The 23,163-nt window shown below is 37.1% G+C and overlaps 1 protein-coding gene and 1 long non-coding RNA gene across 3 annotated transcripts in view; one reads left to right on the forward strand and one right to left on the reverse strand.

Annotated features, from left to right (window-relative positions):
* The window catches only part of LOC134649415 (uncharacterized), a 356,591-nt gene that overhangs the window by 325,242 nt on the left and 8,186 nt on the right, over positions 1-23,163 (reverse strand). The gene's annotated exons all lie outside the window — the stretch shown is intronic.
* Positions 1-23,163, forward strand: part of LOC134649372 (centaurin-gamma-1A) — a 384,793-nt gene that overhangs the window by 317,137 nt on the left and 44,493 nt on the right. For both annotated transcript variants that reach the window (XM_063504093.1, XM_063504095.1), the window contains exons 2-3: positions 17,164-17,310; positions 18,331-18,416. In XM_063504093.1, coding sequence (XP_063360163.1) covers positions 17,164-17,310; positions 18,331-18,416 — 233 coding nt within the window. The remainder of the gene's footprint in view (positions 1-17,163; positions 17,311-18,330; positions 18,417-23,163) is intronic.

Genomic DNA, 23,163 nt, shown 5'->3' on the forward strand with positions numbered 1-23,163 from the left:
TAAAGATTGAAGCCATAGTGTTCAAGATCAGGAGCTTTCCTGCGGGCGCATTCGTGCGACGCCAAAGGCCGAGATGAAATGAAGCTATGATCGGATAAGGACCAATGCTCAAGCGTTTTAAACAGGCCGAAAATTGAGCTCCAAACAGGGCCAGAAACTTGCAGGTTCAGATAGCGGCTTAATTCCATGCGAGCGATGCAAGGCCAAAGATTGAGCTGCGAGAGAGCAAAGCTTGAAATTTCAACAGTGGCCAAGTTTAATTGAGACCCGATTCCGACGCCCTTCCGTGCGAAGCCAACGGCCGGACATTTGAACGTGGAAACGCTTAATATCTCAAAATTAACCCCATTTTATACCTTTTAAAGACGTTTAACCATGCTTGCAATGGTTAAATTCACGGTAAATGACGGATGGTTAGCTGGCAAAATTAGTTATGCATTGGATCGGTAATCCAAAGATGTGGGTTCGAGTCTCACGTTAGCCAGAGTTGATCACAGTAAATTTTTTCATTGTGATTGACATGTCTAGTGTATATATATAATCTATAAATTGTAATGTGGAACGTTCCATAATAAAAATGGAAGGAAATCAGTATGTTTATTACAAGCATATTGATGTTAAAATTGATATTAAATAATTTCGTTTCCCCAAGACTAGTAGCGCGGTTACTAGACAGATAAGTTTGCATTTGCCTTCGATATTTTTGAATTATATGGGCCTAAAATACCTTTTGAATGCCTATAAACTATTCGAAGTGGCGCCGTTAATGATCTAAACTCGATTAAAAATATATTATCTGATTCTGAAAGTAGTATAGTAACTACCAAGGTCACGCCGATGCCACGCCGATAGCGCAGCGTCGGCGGCGGCGGCGCGAAAATTTTGACGGCGGCGGCGGCGCGCCGGCGCGGCGCTCATATCTATTAGCACATCGTGATTAAAACAGAGTAGAGAAGTAAGGTCTCCTTAGAAATGAGGTAATTCTGTTTTTTTATAAAACTTAAGCAGGAAGTTCGTTTTCTTATTGTTCTATACATATTAACATACCCATTACTCATTAAAACTAAAGTTATACTTCAGATTAATAGAAATGATTACAACTTTATTACCGGTGTATGTAAAACTTCACTCCAGCCGTTACTCTATTAATGTACCCCATACACTTAATTTATTATAATATGTATTAATCTAAAATTCTAATTCTAACTAGATCCAGGTCGATTTCCTCCTCACAGTTCACAAACACGTTCAATACGTCAAAATTAAAAACCAATTCAAGATCGCATTGAAGAACGCCCAGACAGAAAATTAGCATCACAATACGCAAACACACCGAATGAAAAACATCAAAACATGTCATTAGAGCGTGCGAATCGGTGTTCAAAAAACAAATACAAATAAGCAAACATATCAAGGAATTATAGTCTTTATATCCGTTGCATAAGACCCTTTAAAACTGCATTGTAATCTTGCGCAAAAAAAATCAAAAGAATAACGCTATATTAGCCCTTAACTCTACGTCTTAAGATGGTATAGACTTTTTTTGAATATGGGCGTTGCCATGGTAACCGCCTGTGTATGACTTAATAATGATCCGTCAAACAGAAAAATTTACGTATCGGAAAACATGTAATTATGGCGATTAAAATATACCGAGACGGTTATGCATTAAGTTTGGTTTGGGTATGAGTGACGGGGATATATTTATCGATGTTTTGGCGCGTGCCACAATGGAATTGCTTATCGACTTTTTTATTTTTTTTAATACCTAATGTGTCCAGTAAGTACTCTTTATTCCCTTTTTTTCTTCTTTCTTGATCTGGTTATGTATTTTAATTAATGTTAGTTGTTTATTTTGTCTTTTATTTTGTTGTGATTTTTGACATGTGTTATTTTGACATTAAAGATTTTGAAATTGAAAAAGAAATTAATTATTAAACAAACAATTCATGTTGTTTTTTATATCACATACGAAACAACAACGGTGTAAAGATAAAGTATTATCAGCACTCAAGTAAATAAGTAGCCGGTTAACATCTGCCAGACATTTACGTGATCATTGATTACAAAAGTTGATAAGATAATAAAACTGAATCTGTACTATTTTATTGAAAAGCAGATATCATACGCATATTCATCGCAATAAAAAAGTAGGTACTTAAACTGACTAAAGTGTAGTCATAGATTCTACAGCTAAACAAAAACAATCAATTAGATTTTTAGTAAATTATTCAAAAATTATTATCAACCAGATGTACCTATATGGATAAGAAAACAAAACGGATCAATGCTTCAATATTAGTTACCCTTCGAAATCGCAGTCCCCTTTGAACAAGATATAAAAGAGTGTAATATCGATATTATCGATAAAATTTTCTGTTGTACCTAATGTGTGTTTTTTTACGCCAAATAAATATTTTCTATTCTATTTCTATTTCAAATTAGTGGATAGTGACTCGTAACATAATTTTATTGTCGATCAAGTTAGAATTTATTTCTAAATAGTTATGTTTAAAGCGCCGTTGTAAGTATAATAACTAATCGCGAAAAGATAACGTGCTTGTCAATCAGTCCTAACCCATTATACTTACTTGCGTATTTTTACATGCAATTCATGTTAAGACACTCCCACCGCAAAAATAAGTCAACTTCCTTTTATCGATATCGATTTAAACATTTATAAACATATCGATATCACACCAAATAACGTCCCTCCGTTAGGGTTGGCAGTTCGGAAGACGTTGCACACAATGGAAGACGAGCAGATGCGAGGCAGGTAAAACGGAGCACCTCGGCAGATGCAAGCTTTGTTCGCTTTAATTAGAGTGGCACTGGGAAGATGCGGATGCGGATTTGGAAATTAAGAGTGTGAGGATGAAATGTATCAAGGAATTAAAGTTTAAAGATATTTTGATATAAGAAAATGGATCCCCGCAGACATTCGGAAAAGTCTACGAAAAGAATTTCATACTTACTAATAAATAAACCTAAGAATATAATAAAACCGTAATGGGTAAATTGGCTACAGACGATAAATCTTGAATGTTTCGAATTGTCTAAAAAATTCTGAATCAATCTACTAATCGAAACTACAACATAAAAAGTTTTTACAAGGTTAAAAAAAGGTGTTTACCAATGCCAAACCATGATGCTGATGCCAAACTACGAAAATATAAACAGAATTATAGTTTTCGCGATAACGATAGCCTATGGATACATAACATTATTTACGTTGTCTATCGTGAGCGCTAATATAGCTGGCTAGGCCGAACTTGCTCCTAAATCGTGTGGGACAATAAATAACTAATCAGCCCAACCCATCAAGACGATTTAGCTTATAACGGCTCGGCCACGACATTGAGCGACTTGCGACGGCAGCAGCGATAACCGTAGGTTGGAGCGAGACATAGCGATCGGACCTTTCGTTCCCACCTATGGTTGTCGCTGCTGCCGTCGCAAGTTGCTCAATGTCGTGGTCGAGCCGTTAGGTCTCTCTTTTTGTTACTGGCGTTGTGACGTGAGACGGTTATCTGCGAATTCTTAATGTAGTTTTTTTTATTGGAAAAAGGTAAGCATTTGACCACAATTTCACCTGAGATGTTGTGTTGTTAAGGGGATTAATTTTAATTCGATATTAAAGCAGATACGACGTTCAATTGTTCAATCGTCAATCAAAACAAAACCTTAGCATATTCAATAAGCAAAGGTTTCCCTTGTATCCAAACCTGGTAATTTTACGCCCGACGGCGTCTGCGTTACGCAAAATGGTTTTTTGTGTTTTTTGCGAGGGTCCGTGCGGTTTGCAAGGGTTACGAGCAGTCGTGGAGAACGAATGAGAAAAAACGTAGAAAGTGATTTTCTTAAAAAAAAGCCGCATGTACTTTTAGGAACTTGTAGCGACGCGACGAAATCGCGGAGTGAGCCACGCCTGGTATTAGTCAAGTTTTGTGCCTATTCATTTTCGCAAATTGCCCAAATAGTGTGATTTGTCCACCAGACCGCACGAAATGATCCTGAAAAAGGTGTGCGTGTCAAACCCTCGGTCGATAGCGGGAGCGGTCAGATTTTTATAATAACTGACACGCAAATATATCGCACAAATATTACACAAATTTGAATCTTATTCCACAGACACAAAATCCTAAATTGCACAAAAATAAAAGATTCGTTGTGCCATAGAGACAGAATGACCTAACCTAACGACATGACACGCTATTTTATTTTTTATGTGAATAAAGTTTGGTGGCCTAATTTGTGTCTCTTAAAACGGACTAAGGACGTTCTTGTTAATACAGTAAATTGTAAAAGGTCTCTAAATACATTAATGAGGCGTTGACAGCTGTGTTTGTGCTTTTTTGTGCGAAAATATCGCCAATTTGTTCTGAATGAATCATGTAATTTGATATTTTCCCAAAATATGCTGTACCTATACATTAAAATTCATTAAATGCACGTAGGTAATAATTTGCAATATTTTCTATTGAATTGGCAATATTATCGCAAGCAAGTATCCGACTCCCATTTATCGATAATTCTCACATCACTATTTCTTTTACCCGTGGCGCCTATTTTTGAAGTGTAAACTTCTTTAGCGGCGCTCGGCACTTTTTGAGGTGGGGAAAAAATGATAAACTCGAGACAGCGTAAGGCGATCACGTGACCGTAAGGGGCGTAAGGTGATCACGTGACCGCAAGCCCCGTAAGGTGGCCACTCATAATTTAAATGGCATTTAAACCAATAAAGAAAAACTCAATCCCATCAAAAACATTACATGTAAAAAGGTGCAAGTCTCGCAACGCTTCTACTACAAAAAAGTTTTGAGATGTAATGTGAAACCAAGTCGGTTATTTTAATCAGTGCCAGGGGGTGTTAAAACTGTATCAAATATATAATCTTTAATTTGTAATACGTATAATGACTTGGCCAGCGCACGCCTGCAAAATGACATAAGGATCATCGTCACCTATTAAAAATTTCTAATTGAACATAACGCTAGCGCTAATTGCAGTTCGAGCATTACACATATTTACCAGTACGGTACGAGTAAAGCACTATGTGCGATTGCCAAGTCATTATATGTATTACAAATTAAAGATATATATTTGATACAGTTTTAACACCCCCTGGCACTGATTAAAATAACCGACTTGGTTTCACATTACATCTCAAAACTTTTTTGTAGTAAAAGCGTTGCGAGACTTGCACCTTTTTACATGTAATGTTTTTGATGGGATCTCATCTCTTGTTGTAGGCAGTCCTTCTTTTCGGGTACCCATACCCATACTATGTATACACACATATCATAAAGAAACACATCTTCATTCATACTCACATCGTACATCGTAGTGTACCTTTTCTTTACCTACTATTTGTAGGAACTGCAACAGTAACTTTGTAATAGCGTATATTTATATGGGATTACAAACTTACTTATGCAGTTCTTAGATCTTTAAAACGTGACTGATATTGCAATATTTTTAGGTTTTCTATGGCTTGATAAGCTGAAAACTACTTATGTTTAAAATTTGAAGCTTGTGGGTATACTAGAAGTACCTTAGAATTGTGATGATCGTAGGTGAGTGAGTGAGTGAGTGAGTGAGTGTGTCAGTGTCGAAAATAAGGAACTTTGACGTACAATAATTCTTAAACTACTAGTTCAAATTGAATGTTTTTGAGAATATATCTTAAGCATGTTTAGCCCTATATATTACTGAAAATTCAGGGTTCTAGCTTCAGCCAGCACAAAATTACAGGACGTCGAAAATGGCCTGAATCGCTTCGAGAAAAGGATGGTACGGCCGTGCCTCTTTGTTTTGCTCGACTTGGCGGGGGCACTGCCGTGCCCCCAGATGTTATTTGACATTTATGTTGCGGACTCCTTTTCAAGACTCTTTACCTATGTTCAAATAATTTGACGTTGTCATGGCAGTATGTAAATAAACATGTCAATGAAAAAGTGTGATCTTATTTGAGAATGATAATAATATATAATAAAAAAATAGAATACCTCCGATAAACGTATGTATCGTGTTACCGGGCGTCGGTAACATAGTGAGGTGAGTTTTCACTTCTATCGGCACTCCCGGAGTGCAACCGTTGTTGCTTGTTTTTTTTTATTTCTGTAGTGCATAATTATTTTATTATTCGTATTTTCTCGGAAACATACGAACGAACGTGTTTTGCTATTTCAGTCAGTGTCGGTACAAAAAGTACTGAGGTTGTTTGAAGTGGCACGACAAATACGAACGTTTCCGAAAAAATACGATGGAAAACAAGTATGCCATACATCTGTAAGTACACAATCTTACCTCATTTTCTTTAGCTCTATTTAATATGCCTAGGTTTTTAATATACCAACAGTCTCTTAAACTTTCCGTACTAACTCAACAGGAACTCCAAATTGGCCCATTAGTGTTAACTTTACAATGGAAACTTTACCTCATTCCGGGGTAGTTACACTAGTTACTCGTACCAGTTACTCTCCTATTCCTCAACTTACTCAACTTTGTGACAATAGCGTTAACTGAAACTGAACTCTATGTATATGGGGGAATTGGGTTGGAAGTTTAATGGATTATAGCGAGGAACAATTAGCCTGTGTAGTCTCAAAAGTTAGTAGAATTTTGTCATAGAGTTAAGTTGAACCACTGCTTTTGTGGTCTTCATGAAGTTGTATGTGTTGTATTTTTAATTTCAATCAAATATTTAAAGAAGAAACATTTTAAATTATCAATCTACATGACCATGACATAATTGATAGCCTAAAAAGGTAGCGTAAAATTGTTCTGTAATAGTTATTTACGATAGGAAGGAATTAAAACACAACCGAAGGGAGTGTTTTAAATCGACACGAGTTGCGAATTTCCTCTTTTTCGCACTTGTATCGAAATAGTTATTTTCGATACAAGTGCGAAAAAGAGGAAATTCGAAACGAGTGGCGATAAATTAAAACACGACCGAAGGGAGTGTTTTAAATCGACACGAGTTGCGAATTACCTATTCGCACGTGTATCGAACAACGTTTTACAGTACATATGGCACTTTAAAGTTTCGACATACGCACGAAAAGTGCTATTTTACGCACTAGTGCGGAAAAGTAGCCCCATATGTACTGTAAATAACTATTACAGTACATAATTATGGCCCTATTATTGGTTGGCCCTAATATGGTTTTATTACTGTAAAACGTTGTACGATGTACGATACACGTGCGAACAGGCAATTCGCAACTCGTGTCAATTTAAAACACTCCCTTCGGTCGTGTTGTAAATGTTGTAATATATCGCTTATAATATATATTCTGTAGATGAATATATAATAAATTGTAAATTGTAATTTAATTTTAATTATTAATTTAATGTTATCACATGTATTTAAAAATGTATTATGTAGGTACAGAACTGCATGAATAATCGTAGTGTGTAAGTTTAGCTTTATTTGTACATACTCGTAGTTAGGTTAGCTAGTTAGTAAGTAGTAATATTTGTACGCCTGTCATGGCAAAACAAGAACCGTTCTGTAATGAAATATTGAACACCTATGTATATACACGCTTGTTTAATGCAAATAAACGATCATTCATTCATTCATTCATTCATCGCCACTCGTTTCGAATTTCCTCTTTTCCGCACTTGTATCGTAAATAACTATTCAATTTCTCATGCTCTGAAAGAGGATCATTGTTGTTCTAAAAGAAGTGCAGAAAATGATATGTTTCTGCACTAGAGCATTTTACAGTAGTTTAGTGTGTAACTCGGGTGACAGGCATCATTTCAGCCTCGGACTATTATTGGTTTTCAAGAAGACCACACAACTGCATACACTTGTACACAAACATATGTCAGTTCTGCAGCACGTTGATAAATGAATCCGCTAATTGACGTAATATAATCGTTTGAATTGCAAAATGAATCAATCGCACTCGACAGTCAACGATGACATTCATCACTGTCCGAGTGCAAATGCTGCAAACATCGTTGGCGCCATGTCAACATGTGGTATAAGTTACAAAAGTACGTAGCAGGGATGTTGCGGATGCCGATTTTTTGACATCCGCGGACGCGGATGCGGATGTCAAGGTAGTACCATAAAAAAAGTCAAATATTACTTTTTATTTCAAAAAACCGGCCAAGTGCGAGTCGGACTCGCGTTCCAAGGGTTCCGTAAATTAAGTCCCACTCACGCTTGACTGCTCATTTCTAATAGGTTTTTTGGTTAACGACTAAATTACCTAGCAGTCTATAGCACTTACGCCGATGCTATAAGACGTTCCTGTACCGACCTGTTCTACATCCGCATCCGCATTTAATCCGCATCGATTTTATGCGGATGCGGATGCGGATACCTACCTACCTATTCGCACGTGTATCGTACAACGTTTTACAGTTAATATGGCACTTTAAACTTTCGACATACGCACGGAAAGTGCTATTTCCCACACTAGTTCGGGAAAGTAGCACCATATGTACTGTAAATTAACTTGCAATGTAAGTATTTTTTTTTTGTACCTAAGTACCTAAAGTGTCAGTCTATGGAACTTGCTAACTATGTAAACAAAAGGCACTAGTAAATTGACATTTAGAGACAATTTTAATATGGCGGTTTGTTTATATAGTTAGCAAGTTCCATAGAATGACACTTTAACTATGTATATGTATGTACGGGTTAAATCTAGTACCTAAGTTAAATTTGACCCACTTCCCCATTTCCCAACTTCCAATGAAGCTGAAAACTTGCATATATATGTAAGTCTAATGACAATGCAATATTATGGTATCGAGCTGATCTGATGATGGAGACACGAGGTAGCCATAGGAACTATGTGATAAAACAACGCAACCTATTGTGTTTGGGATTTTTAGAATTGTCTCGATGAGTATTAGTTGCCCGTGGAAACAAAAGTACAGTCAGCGATAAAAGCTTGTATAATTTTTTTTTTTGCCTTAAACTTATTTAGAATGAAATTGACCATCGATAGACCATAGATGGCTTAGATAGTCTTAACTGGGGCCTTACCTTGATTGTCCTTATTGCGATTCTGTTTAGGACCTAAACTAAATCGCTAAAGGACGGAGCTATTATAAGTCGCATAACTCCTCCCTTAGGGCTCGGTTACACGTACCGAGTAGAGTGGTGAGACAGTAAAACGAAGTATGAAATTGTTACTCGGCCGGTACGTGCGATCCTGGCATGCCCTTAGCAATTCAGTTTAGGTTCTAAACAGAATCGCAATAAGGACATCATGGTAAGGTCCCTGATCTTCTATACACACTGTATAAGGTGGTAATAAGTACCTTAAGGGTCAGGTGATAGGTAATGATAGACAGACGAACTTGTATATTGTTCGTTTGCGTGCAAAACCCTTACTTAACCATAAGACATTATGTAGGTTCCTAAGTACTTATTCACAAGTATGCCTTCAAGGAAGCATTTTCAACTTGTTCTGCTAAAACCATGTTCCATAATCACAGTACTTGTATCACATTATCACCTCCTACGGCTCCTACTCGTACTTACCCACCGACGTCCCACTTGCTTTTATACAACAAGCACATCGCCTAAGTACAACCAGTATATCATGACCTTTACAGTAGTTAATACTATACGTAATCTTAGACATCAATTATACCGGTCACTGGTGCACCTACTAAGTGATGTTAATATTACTGGCGCCTAGCCTATTTAATACCTTGTCGTATTAACATGTTACACATACCACCAAACGGAGCATTAACTTTCTTATAGCGACAAAGTTCTATGATTAGCCTTTAGCGTTTAAATTACTCTTGATTATGCGTTTACTGGTTATTTTTAGACTCTCTTAGATAGGTTTATGGAGTTAAAGTAGACCTTGTATCGTTAAGTACAGGGTTTAGTTTTCTTTGATAAAACGGAGCAGTCTCTTATGTTTGCAGTCGCATTTGCCATGTAAGCAAACTTGTTGCGATAATTAAATACAAGTTTATCTTCGGTTGTTATGTTTACTTCGTTAGGTATATTTGTAAAGATATGGGAAAATGGTTTTTTGTGGAAGAAAACAAATGATTCGTGCCTTATCGGGCAGGGTAAGAAAACCGTGAAAATTAAATTGACTACGAAACTTGATAAGTAATAAGTACAGTACATACAACAAAGCATGAAATCAATTTGTTCTACAAATAATTATATTTGTTGCTAACAGGTAAGTTATTTAATGTATAGGTACTGAATATGATGTCATATACTAAAGAAAAATCGCTGAACTGATTTAGATAAAGTTTGAAATGGAGTTAGTTTGAAGCCCGTGAAAGCACATAGAATACTTAAGATAATTATTTAACTCGCCGATTAATCAACTAAACCGGTTTTAGTCACGCGAATTAACGACCAGACAAAAAATAATAAGCTTCCTGGCCTAATGACAACAATTGTAACAATACCTGGCTTGAATGGACAAGGCGAGTAGCACAAGGTCGCCACATTGTTTGGGTGTTACATAATATCTGTAGTTGAATGGTTAGGTGATTAACTTCTTGTTTGTAAGGTTACTTGGTGAGACAGGATAACGAATGAGGAGGTGCTAAGAAGAGTGAATGAAAGGAGAATTATCCTGAAAACTTGCAAATAGACGCGGAAAAATGATTGGACACTTAATACGACACGACCACTTCTTTAAAACTATCCTGGAGGGGCGGATAGGACACTCCTATCCGCCCCGCTTGTGTAAGCGGGGTAGAGGAAAACCCAGACGCAACTTTTCAGAACAACTGGAAGAAAAAGTAGGGGTCGTGGTTACCATTTTCATTCCACCATCCATTCTATCCATCAATTTTAGATTAGATTAGATTTATGTAGATTAGACGACCGGTCTGGCCTAGTGGGTAGTGACCCTGCCTGTGAAGCCGAGGTCCTGGGTTCGAATCCCGGTAAGGGCATTTATTTGTGTGATGAGCACAGATATTTGTTCCTGAGTCATGGTTGATTTCTATGTATTTAAGTATTTGTATATTATATATATCGTTGTCTAAGTACTCACAACACAAGCTTTCTTGAGCTTACTGTGGGGCGTAGTCAATTTGTGTAAAAATGTCCTATAATATTTATTTATTTAATTTTATCAATCCATTTTAATCTACTTTAATACGGAACAAAACCATGAGAGCACTATTTATTTATTAACATCTTACAACTGTGATTAAATCCGTTTCCTCTGAATCAGTGATGCGTGGTTTCCATTGTGTTACGACCTTCAGAATAGTCCAAGGTCTATTACGATTGTTCCAATGGATTCGCTTTGGATTGTGATTTACTGATATGGTTGAATTACTGTGTTTACATGGTTAAATTGAAATGGAATTGTACCTGAACCTTTCTGTATGTGTGGTAAGGATCATGACTTACACTTGAGCCTTTCTTGTATGTGATAAGGATCCTGGCTGTTTTCAATTATCTTTTTTCATCTGAGTTCCCTCTTTGGATTCAAGCCCCTCCCGTATCTAAATCCTGAAAATTTTAGAAGTCTTTAATTTCTAAATTAAATAATTTAATAACAAAATTACCGTGAGACACATTCATATTTCAATATATTATTTATTAATCACTCACGTATTTTTAAGTGGAAGATTGCTAGACATTGAACAGTCTGTCTGGTCTGTCTGTAATTTTGTATTTAAATGTCCGTAGTTCCAAATATGTATGTCAGTCAGTTGTGGTTGTCAGGTCGCCACGGAGGTTGGAAGCCACGACAGACATGTTTCGCTCTATAACGAGTAGCCTCTCTCTCTCTCTACGGGGGCACGTGTCAGCGAACTAACACAAGCCTGTCGGTATAGTATTAATGGGGCCTTGGTATTGATGTGTGTCCAAATGTCCATTGATAACTTCTTATACTGTTGTATTATTCAATAGATCATGAATAAATCTGCCAGTAGCGTCAAAGACGCATTCAAATAAAACAACCTCGAAAAAATCTGTTCCACTTCAAATTGTAACAGAAGTAGAAAAAACTATCTGTCCCAAGTTTAAATAATAAACTATGGGCTTAGAAAAAGTTCAATGGTCAAATGTGACGTTCTACAGGTAAAGGTACCTTATGGCGGTTGTCGCTTACGCTATTATTAACGACGCTCCTAATACTAATACGGTGCTAAGCGACGTAAGCGTCGGCCGTCATAAGGTATTTTACGTTACAAATGTATGGAACTTACGCCAACAGGTTCGACCATTGAACTGCCCAGCAGTGTATCTTATGCCCTTCTATTAAGGTCTAAGACTTGTTAGTGAAGAGTAAGGACAAAGGTTCTAACAGTAAAGGGCAGATGTTCTGTAGTAGCAAATTGAAGGCATCGCCCGACTTATGTCAGGCCTTTGACAAAGCGTACAAAAACTGACCTTATTGTGTGGGTGTTCCTTTATTATATTAATTTTGTTTGCTTTGTTTGGGACCTCCTTTTGAGGGGCTCGAATGCAAGTTTGGACCGTTTTGATCAGTTCAAAGGGATTTCTTAGCGATACCGTTCGTTATTTTAATATTAGTGCCAATGCCAACCTTCGTCCGCGATATTGCGTAGAAGTCGTTAAAAATTTCAACCCCATTTTCACTCCCTTAGGGACAGAATTTAAAAAAACTGTTTTTTTTTATATTCTGGTTTTAAATATTGTTATGATGACAGTTTTATACAAACGCGCCAGGATTTTTGAGAAGTGGAATTTTTCAATAGGATGTATGGTAAACCACATTTCAAAATGACTTCCATTCCATAGAATAGGTACATGTTTATAAACAATAATGCAATATCTTATTAATTAACTTTTCTTTCCTTCATTACAACCAAGCAAGCCATTTATAGTGGAACCAATATAACTATGCTGACCTCACATACCTTATGATGTAGACATAAATGTTCTTTTGGCTTAAACCATGTTTAATTTCCCGATTTTATAAGTTTCCTTCCGACATATTCGTAACAATTAACCATATAATAAAATAAATACTTCCTTGAGACATTTAATGGAAATGACAGCGTAATTACTATAGGTAAGTACGTTAAAGTTCATTACCATTTCAAATGTCATGCACAATCGTAAAAAAGAATGATGGTAAGTTATTATGTTTCTGATATTAATTGCAAACCGTAAGTGACATTAACCTTTCATTATGTAGGTTTTTAATAAAAAAATGCAAGGTAAATAATTTTTATTCTTACCTTTTAAACCAGCAATTACCTATGGGGGTTTTTGGGGGCGAAAACGCGCATTTTTGATTTTTTTATGTTTTCTGAGCTAAGCTCGGTCTCCCAGATACATTTATGCTTTTAACAAAAAAACTTTTAATCCAATCAGCGTAGGTTGCCATCATGTTCACTTCCATTCCAAACCAACGTCATTTCTTTTCATATCACATCTACACAGTTGTGGTAAAAAATATCTCAACTTGTATTGATACTGTACAAAATCCAAACAGGTAGGTAGGTTTTTAACAGTCAAAAAACGCCTTTACAAAACTGGCAAAGCATCTCAGTACCAGTTATCCCATCAATTCGATATTCAGAACGCAAACAAGCCCCAAAACACAAGTACTACTTAAATACATGCTATAAATCCAGCACAAGCCCACTTCACTCAAGAACCACCAACTATTCACCTCCAAAACGGTTTAACTACCTCCCCTTTCTAACAGCACTTACACTCTTTTGGCACTAAATTCTGAGCAATCCTGCCAATTTATCAAGGTATTTTGCAACGCTTTTATCCCTTACGATTAAAGGTTATAATCCAATAATCGATATTAAAAGCTATGTTTGTTACACACGCGTTCAGATCTCATTTCACACTTTTACGAGCTAATAAACTTGAGGAGGCGTGGTCATTTTACCCCCATGAATTTTTACCCCGTAAGGCGATTAGTGTCTAGGGTCAAAAAGGCTTGATTTATATTAGGGTAATAAATGTAATTTATTACGGGAATCGGTCGTTAATGATGGCAAGTGAATGGTTAAGGAATTCTTTTGCTTTGGTTTCGGGAAGAATGGGTTTGATAGGAAACCTGTTTTTACTTGGGAATTACGAGTAATAAATATTGGTTAGACAATTAGTTATTTTGTTTGTTGTAGATAAGTCTATGGTTTTTACTGTGTCATCGTGACTTTGTATGACTTGCATTAATTCGTATTAATGCATATTCAAAATGATTTTGTTCACACGTAGAATAATGTTTGTTTTTGTTATAGATCATAGAACATTTTTTGTATGTTTTGTACACCATACAGATAACTTTCAGCTACATTTGGAAAAAAATCGTTATATAGTTGGTCAAACCAATTTGCCAGTCAGTAAGAACCAGGAAAACTATACTCATCCTTTTCTTTTGGGTGCTAGTACTAGTGTAAGACAAAGATAGTATGATTCTCTCTGTCTATGTTTGAAATGAGACAGTCCTTTGACAAACTATACCTAAGAATGGTTTTACCTCCAGCCACTTCAACCACTTTGTTTTACACATCAAAACTTGCCAAAACAAATGCAATTTTGATTTGCCAAAATAAAGATTCAAAACAGAATGGAATAGGAGACCTTTTTATACACGTAGCTCGTAGGTCTCTGAGCGGCTCTTTTGGAGTTCCCTCCGTTCCCTCAATTCCTAATACATATGTTTATCTCATTATCAGGAACAGATTTTAACAAATGGGCCCACAATGTCACAAAACATAAAATTATAATGATGTTAAACTGTATTCAACGGTGGTAACTACTTTTGATAGAAGTTTAAAAGATCTCTTAATAACATATGTCATACAATATAGGCTAAACTAATGTAAAAGACATAACATTGTTCAATGTTAGCGCAATGGAATGAAATAAAAGCAAGTCAATTCTCCTTCTAGGTGAAGTTAGCGATTTGCCACACAGAGATGTTGTAATGCTTCCGTATGGCCACGAAAACTGCATCTTAGGGGTTGATTTCTCCGTCTATGCATCGTTCGCTACGTAAATCAAATCTATGGTTTTTTTTTAATATATTAAATATATCAAAAACTGGTCACTCACGTATTTTAAGTCGAAAACGCTCGACGTGTTTCACTCCGTACCGAGGAGCGTGATCAGGAGCAAGCGCGTTTACGGTGACGGACCGGCGCAGACTCGCGAAGTTTCGCTATGGTTTTTTACTATAAAATTAGCAAGAAAATGTTAGTGATTTTTTATGTCGGTCGTCTATAGTTTATATCTTGGCGTAGGTACTCAATTTTTTTATTAATCTATTCATTCAACTTTTATGTCTATGGATATCGCTATCGCTGTCGATATCGCCAACTCCCTGGCCACACGTCAAGTGTGACAAATGACAGTAAGATAGCTCTGTGACGTAAGATAGAGACTTCATTGTCACGTCGCGGATGAAAGTTTTATATTATTGTATAATATCTGTATTATAAGTTATAATACAGATATTATAATTTATAACTTAGATTGCGGCTTTCCTATTTATTTCTAAAAACATATTTTTTATACTACTCGGTGGAAAATGAACAAACAGCCCGATTGGTAAACGGTTACTGTAGCCTAGGGTCGCCTGTAAATCTCCATGTGTGTCACGTACGCGTTGATTTAGTATTGAATAAGTACATGTTTTTACATACATTTACAGTGTAAGTATATTGGTATTATTTAAACCAAATTCGGACTTTGCAGGTCATTACCATGTAGCCTAATGAGAATTTTACCTTAATAGGCCTAATTTGATTTTACGGTTTAACCGAGATGAAAAACCGCAGAAAAACCGTATTTACGTTAACGACTATTGTTGCCAACGACCTTTTCCAATGTTAATGTTTGACATTGCGTTATAACTCGGTGTTCAAAGGAACTTAAAATTAACATACGTAGTTTTACAAAGGAGATAAGTGCGATTTTCGTTTGTATATTCTGGTGGTTGTTTTGTGGTTTGCGCAAATGTGTTATTGGTATTATCATTATCGTGGTACAGTTGGATACACATTCACATTTACACTTTATGGCCTCATGGCCATAAAGTGTAAATGTACTATACTATGTGTAAATTTCATTCCTTATTTCATAATAAGGAATGAAATTTACACATAGTATAGTTTGTGTTTGACTGTACAGTTCATTAGAAGTTTGAGATTTGAGATGTGATTACAGAGGGCCTACCGCGAACCACGTACGACGTGTTACCTCCCTGTCACACTTACGTACGAATTTACAAGTGCGACAGAGAGGCAACACGTCGAACGTGGTTCGCGGTAGGCGCTCAGGTACAGTCAGCATCGAAAGAAACGAATCAGACTTAGCGTTCAAGTAGTTATCTACCATTCTCTAATAACAGTAATAACAGTAGGCACATAATAATATGTAAAACAATTTGATTTCAAAATATACCTACTTTTTTAGACGCGTACTGTAGAAATATGTTACATTTGTAATATTTTACTTACCTATTTACCATGTACATAATATATTACTATGCTAATACTTGCTAATACCTATGTATTGTAAAACAGTACGATAAAATAACAATTATCGTGTAGAAATCTGCATATTACCTACCGTTGCGTTGTAAGTATTCCCGCTTGAATGATTACGCGACAACTCAACGTTATCTAATTTTAAAATGACGTTTCACATACTAACGTAACTGGCGTTTATGCCCTTTTATCCTAACACGGTGTAGCTACTAGGTTTTACCTAAGAATAGGAAGTCTCGTTGGTGAAAGTCTCGGCTAGCGGTTACTGTAACAGCTTACAGGTGTCGATTGTGATAATGTTAATTAATTTTGATATTTATTGCTATTCTGTATGAAAAACTAGTAAAAAATTGCATTAAATCACCATAGTTTTCCATAATTTGTTTTAAAAACTTTTAATTCTTCATCGGGAAACTTTAATGTCCATTTTTGAAAATAATGCCATCTATACGAATTAATTGAATACTTTTAGTGTTGCTACTCCCCACTAGGTGGCGCACCGCTACACTTACACCGCTGCTGCTGTTTCCTATAGTTTGTTTAATACATAATAGATGGCGCTATTTTCAACATTTTTAATATTAAATTGTAAGGGATTATAAAATGTGTTATCGTAAGATTCGTAAGAATTGAATTCATTTTAATAATTGATTTGATAGCTCTGCCGTACAAATATTCAATGTTTCTTTTATATTGTTACAGATTCATTCGTGAATAGCCAAGAATGGACGGCCGCGCGAGGTGTCACGGAATTACGAGTTGGCGTCTTAGGATCGCCGGACAGCGGGAAATCTGCGCTAGTCCATCGGTATCTAACAGGGGCATACATGCAAGAAGAAAGTCCGGAAGGTATATATTTATTAACAAATTTTCAATTTGATTCATATCAAATTAATAATGTGAGTTCCTTAGCGCCTCTATCGGCAAAACTTTGAAACACGGTTCCTTAGCTAGCCGGTTCATTGTTATCAATGCAAAACGTTAGATGGCAGCACAGCATCTAGCGTCTTACTGTTTGATCGAGTGATTCATAGATGGCGCTACAAACAACATAAACATTGTAAAGTTCAACGAACTATGATTTTGTGCGTAGGCAGATACTAGATCGCACAACGACACGAACAATAACTAGTTATCTTATCTGTCAGTTACGACTTTTATTTCTATTTGATTTTTATCGAGCGTTTTTGGACCCACGCGATGGAATTATATGAATAGAATCCCATCGATGGCTCACCATGATTGCCACATAATGACTCGACGTGAAATGACGGGTAATTTGTGTAGGGACTCATAGTTGCTAATAGGTAGGTTGGTCGGAAAATCGATTTTGTTGATGGTTTGTCGAATATTCAAGACCAATAGGGAATATTACGCGACTCTCTGCGTAGGAGGTGCCACTTCCACAACCCGTCACAATCTGAGGGTCTAACGCAAACGAGAGAGTCGATTTTTTTTTATCTAACCTCTGTATTACTCTTGCATATTCGAGCGATAAAGAGGCAGATTAGAGCGATTAGAGTTTAGATTTTCGTGGTTCCCGTTAGACCCTTTGTTAAAACACCGTGTATGTATCAATGTCATATTTTAACTGTCTGTGAAAACTTGCAGTATATAGTATATAGGTAAGGTACTCTATGGTTTACGATGGGTGCTAGTGCTGCACTCTGGCGGCAGAGCATTGCATTGCATTTGCTATTAGATAGCCTTTTACCTACACGTATTATGTGGCTACAGACAGTAACGTAGTCCTAATACCCCCCTCTTTGAGTCGCATCAAGCTAAGAAACTCTGCACATGTAGACTTTGCGGTGACAGTTAAATATGACACGAAGTCAAGAAAATAACCGTTATTTTATGGTGTTCCAGGGGGCCGCTTCAAGAAGGAAGTGATCATCGATGGCCACAGCTACCTCCTGCTCATAAGGGACGAGGGAGGCTCTCCGGAGATGCAGGTAGGCTAACTAAACATATTTATTTGTTAGCCTGTTGTGTCCCACTGCTGGGCAAAGGCCTCTCTTTCTTCCACACGTCTCGTTCTATGGTATTAGGCCAATCTTTCTGAAAGACGTCAAGATCGTGCCGCCATCTCCTTCGAGGTCTGCCGTGACGCCGCACTATGTTTGGTGTCCACTCGGTAGTTTTCTTGGCCAACAAGTCGTTTGGCATATGGCAGATGTGTCCGGCCTAGTCCCATTTAAGCTTTGCGGCTGTTAGGCTACGTCGGCTATTTTGCTTTTGAAGCGCAAGATGGAATTTCTGATTCCGTCAGTCCTTTTAATATCATGCTTAGGTTTAGAACGCACTGCGATTCCTTTCTTGCGGTTTCAGAACCGCAAATAATGTAACGGACAACACGCTTCATTAGCGCACGCACTTGCAAGACTGAAACCGCAAGAAATTAGACTGAAAACGCAAGAAATTAATCGCTGTGAGTTCTAAGCCTTAAGGCTTCGTCACACAGGCGCGTTTTCTGGGCGGGGCGTGTCGGGGCGCGCCGCTTTTACATATAAAACGCTCACGCCCCGCCCGGAAAACGCGCCTGTGTGACGGAACCTTTACTTTTATAATAGGTACTTACTCTTAGCCTTAAAGACTTTATTTAGCCAAGAATCAACTGTTTTTAAGTCTGTCTAAAGGATGAGGTGTGCAAGTAGGTATACAGGATAGTGTCCCCAATTTCAAAGTTGGCGTTATTATTTGGCTGTATGGCATTAAAGGGCTTTGTGCAGAGCAAACAGTCCCAAACGTGGCGCTGAATGCCACGTCTTCATAATGCCTGAAAGGGTGACCCACTACCAGGGTGCGTTTCCACTGTTATTGTATATCCGTCATTAAAGGCCTTTGTGCAGAGCAAACAGTCCCAAACGTGGCGCTGAATGCCACGTCTTCATAATGCCTGAAAGGGTGAGCAGTGGCGGATTTGCCTTAAGGCCGAGTAGGCTCGAGCTAGGGCGGCAAAGACTGCAAAACCGCCACTGAGGGTGAGCCTTGGGTCATTATGGAGACCGTCTTTATACGTCTCCGTAGTCTACAAGCTCTTTCATCGCAGTCATCGCTTTTAACTCTTGCATTTGTACATACATTTGTATCTTGGAAATTTTGGAAATTGTGATACCTATTTAACTTGTTAAGCATATGTGTGCATGTTAGTTTTTAGATTATAATAAGGATTACCTATTGTTTAAATGCTATTGTTTTGTACTAATTGTTTTGTTTAGGTGCATGATTCGATTAGTTAAGTGAGCGCTTCATTCGCCAACAAACTGGTTACAGTTTGGCGATATCATAAATTTTGTTTGTGAGCAGTACCTTTTGTGTAAATAAAAAAAAAATCTACTTGCGATGAAAAATCTTGTCATATACTATGATGTTGTACATACTATGTACCTAAACATATAATACGGTATTCACAATGACCAAGGCTCGGAGAAACGCCCGTTATTTTGAAAACATAACCATAATTCACTCATTTATGAGTCGAAAATGTTTGTTCCCAGTCTACGGACGTCACATTTAATCGTTGAAATTGGTACAGAACAGGGTTATGTTTTTTAAATGACGGGCGTTTTTCCGAGCCTTGAGTTAATGACCTTACAGGGCAGTCTTATCCGCGATTCTCGTGACGTGTCACAATGGAAACGCGTCCCAGGACGCTATCGATTTGTGCTATAAAGAGCACGGGACGGTGCTTTAATAGCCTCGCTTTACGATGCGTGTCGTTCCGAATTTACAATCGACTTGCGGGCACTTATGTTCGACGTTTTTATATGTTTACCAGCGGTAAACATGCCGTTAAAGTTGGAAGAGGAAGTTTAAAACTGAATAGAGCAAGGACTCATGAATGTTTGAGACGGTTTGGTTAGTCGTCAGTTTCTAGAAGGTTTTACATAAGGTTTTACTTTTCCTGAAAGTCTAGAGTTTTACTTGGACGATCATTTGACAAAATATTCATTTGAGACAGGGGTCCTATTATTATGAGTTGACAATCGATAGAAAACGCCATCATCATCATAATCATAATCTCTCTTGGCTGGTATGGCTCTTGTCGGTGGAGTATGCGCCAGTTTTCGCGGTCCTCGGCCAGGTTCTTTAGGTCCCTGTAAGACACGACATTTGCCTTTGCTTTTAGTTGTTGTGTGTGTATAGCTTGTTCGTTGTCTTCCTCTTCCTCTTCTAGCTTCGATCTTGCCTTCTAATATAGTTTCAAAGAAAGTGTAGTGTCTTATCAAGTTACCTATCATTTGGCCTCGTCTATTCTCTAAAACAAAATTTAAATATTATATATGAAGTATGAAGCGGCCGAGATAGGTACTCACAAATATCTGAACAACGCGTCTATTATCATGACATTAAAATGCATGGTCAGATATTTTTGACCACCTTGGCCGCTGCCGGTGGGATCGGCCGGCTGGTTGACAGACGTTAAAATGGATCATCTGGTAATTTGCCTTGTATTGTCAAATATAGGTAAATAAATCACACGCCAGACGTGACATGTAAACTATGTAGGTAAGTCGTGCACAGAAGTTCAGTATAACCTAACGTGTAAATTAGCTTTATGAATAAATGACTTACGACTTCTGACTTATAAAATGTAGTCAATTTAATTGCTTTTGTATGTAAACAAAGTTTTTTACTCTGCGTCTCTACTTTCTAACAAAGTCATCTAAATTTATATTGTTGAAACAACCTTTTAAATATTAACCTGTTTGACGCGAACGCCCTTTGCATAGGGCTGAGATTGCATATCTGTAATTCAAAGGAAAAACGCCCTAACTGCAAGCATTTAAAGTTCACTTTAGCTTGTACGTTTAAATGATTTTGTTTGCCACAGTCAAGCATAGGGCCAAATAGTGGGGTAATTATACGATCGATTTGTGTTTCGACATCGACACTATTGATTTACACTTGCGTTTTGGTTAATTTATATATCGAGTGTTTGTTGCTAGTAGGGTAAAATAGATTTAGGGGAACTGTTAAAAAATATATCAAGTTTGAAGAATTTTAAGTCTACTACGGTGTTTTTCGTAAAAAAAAAAACATTTTTCTCTTTGAATGAATGAATGGCAACTAGTTAAGTGGCCCATACATAAATACCTTAAAACTAGCATACCTACATTATAAAAATATAAACTAAACACTAAACATGACGTTATGATTGCGATGCATAACGCAACCCCGCAGTATCAGGGAGTCGGCCGCGGCACCGCCGAAATTTGGTACCCTTCGGCTAAAATTCCTTGGTGAAGGTCGCTAGATCCAACCCAAAAAGATGTTACTTATATGTTTGACGCCAATGTCTATCTGTCTGTCTGTGTCATCATAGCTCCATGATGAACCGATTTCGATGCGGCTTTTTTTACGTGGTTCTTAGCTATATTTGATAGAAATCGACCCAGCAGTTTGAAGGGTATCAGCTCTTTTCCAAAATTAAGGCTCATTTAGACGGCGCGCGAATTCGTATACGATTTTAGTTACATTGCGGACCATTGAGGTTACATTAATTCAGCCGACCGATCAAATGACGCAATGTAATGAAACTCGCATGCGAGTTCTCGCACCGTCTAAATGATTTTTGGCATGTTTTTTTGGCATAATAGCGTAGGGGGTTTTGAATTTTTTAAATACTTATGCAAAACAGTACTGGATCAAGCATTTGAAGTAGGTACTTAATAGAGCATTGTTGAATTAGGTATGTGTGTTACTTAAACAAGTTTATAGGTACCTTTGTTAGGTTAGGTTAAACATTGTATTTAAGAAAGCGATCTAAACCAAACTACTTAAATAGGTACCTACTATATTAAATTTGTAACAAAAGTAAGTTTTAATAACAATTAAGTATAGTCTCATCTCATCTTTGCAAAAGGCCAAAGGCGAAGATGATTAACTCTAGGTTGCTCTAGGTCACCTTTACCGACTTTTCAAACTCGTCTGTCTAGTCTAGACTTTTGCTTTGATTTAGATTTGCTTCTAAAACCTAGGCATTACTTCACGGCGATACCTTTTTTAGGTCAGCATGAGCAATTACCTAATTACCTACACGACGTTTAGTTGCCTCTATTCCCTGATACTTAATTTCGATCTAGTTAGGGTTATTTTAAGATTTAGGCACAGAAAACTCTGTGATCTTACCCTTAATCCAACGTATTTATGCGAACTGTCTCTAAAATTGGTGCCCAACGTGTGGGCTCTCCAATAACCTGTGGGCCATTTAATAGGATCATCACAACCTGCCTTTGACAGGTGAGTTTAAAATAGATTTAAGTTCAGGCCAGATCGGATGCGATTGCGTATACACACTTGAACTTACATTTGATATCAAAATGAGATTAGGTATGAATTCGAATGCCGCTTCTTATATTAACACAATCTCACCTGTATAATAACACCCGATACAATTTTCCCTAATGGCACTTTAGGCACTTAGCTGTAATATAAACCCTTTTAGCCGATTCACATAAAGTGCCAACGCAGATCACTAAGCATTAGATGGTGCATAAGACTGGATTTACCAGTCAAACTCAAGACGCATGGACTTGCTATTTGTGCAATGTGTATACAATATTATAACAATATTACAAACTGTGAACTAGTCTGTGATCTGTAGATCTAGCGAATTTCCATGGATGCCTCATTTAAAAAAAATCCAAAAAATTTATTGCCAAAACACAATCCATGTAGTTATCGAACTTGCTCACA

This window comes from Cydia amplana, chromosome 7 (assembly GCF_948474715.1).
Source record: "Cydia amplana chromosome 7, ilCydAmpl1.1, whole genome shotgun sequence".
NCBI classification, from domain to species: domain Eukaryota; kingdom Metazoa; phylum Arthropoda; class Insecta; order Lepidoptera; family Tortricidae; genus Cydia; species Cydia amplana.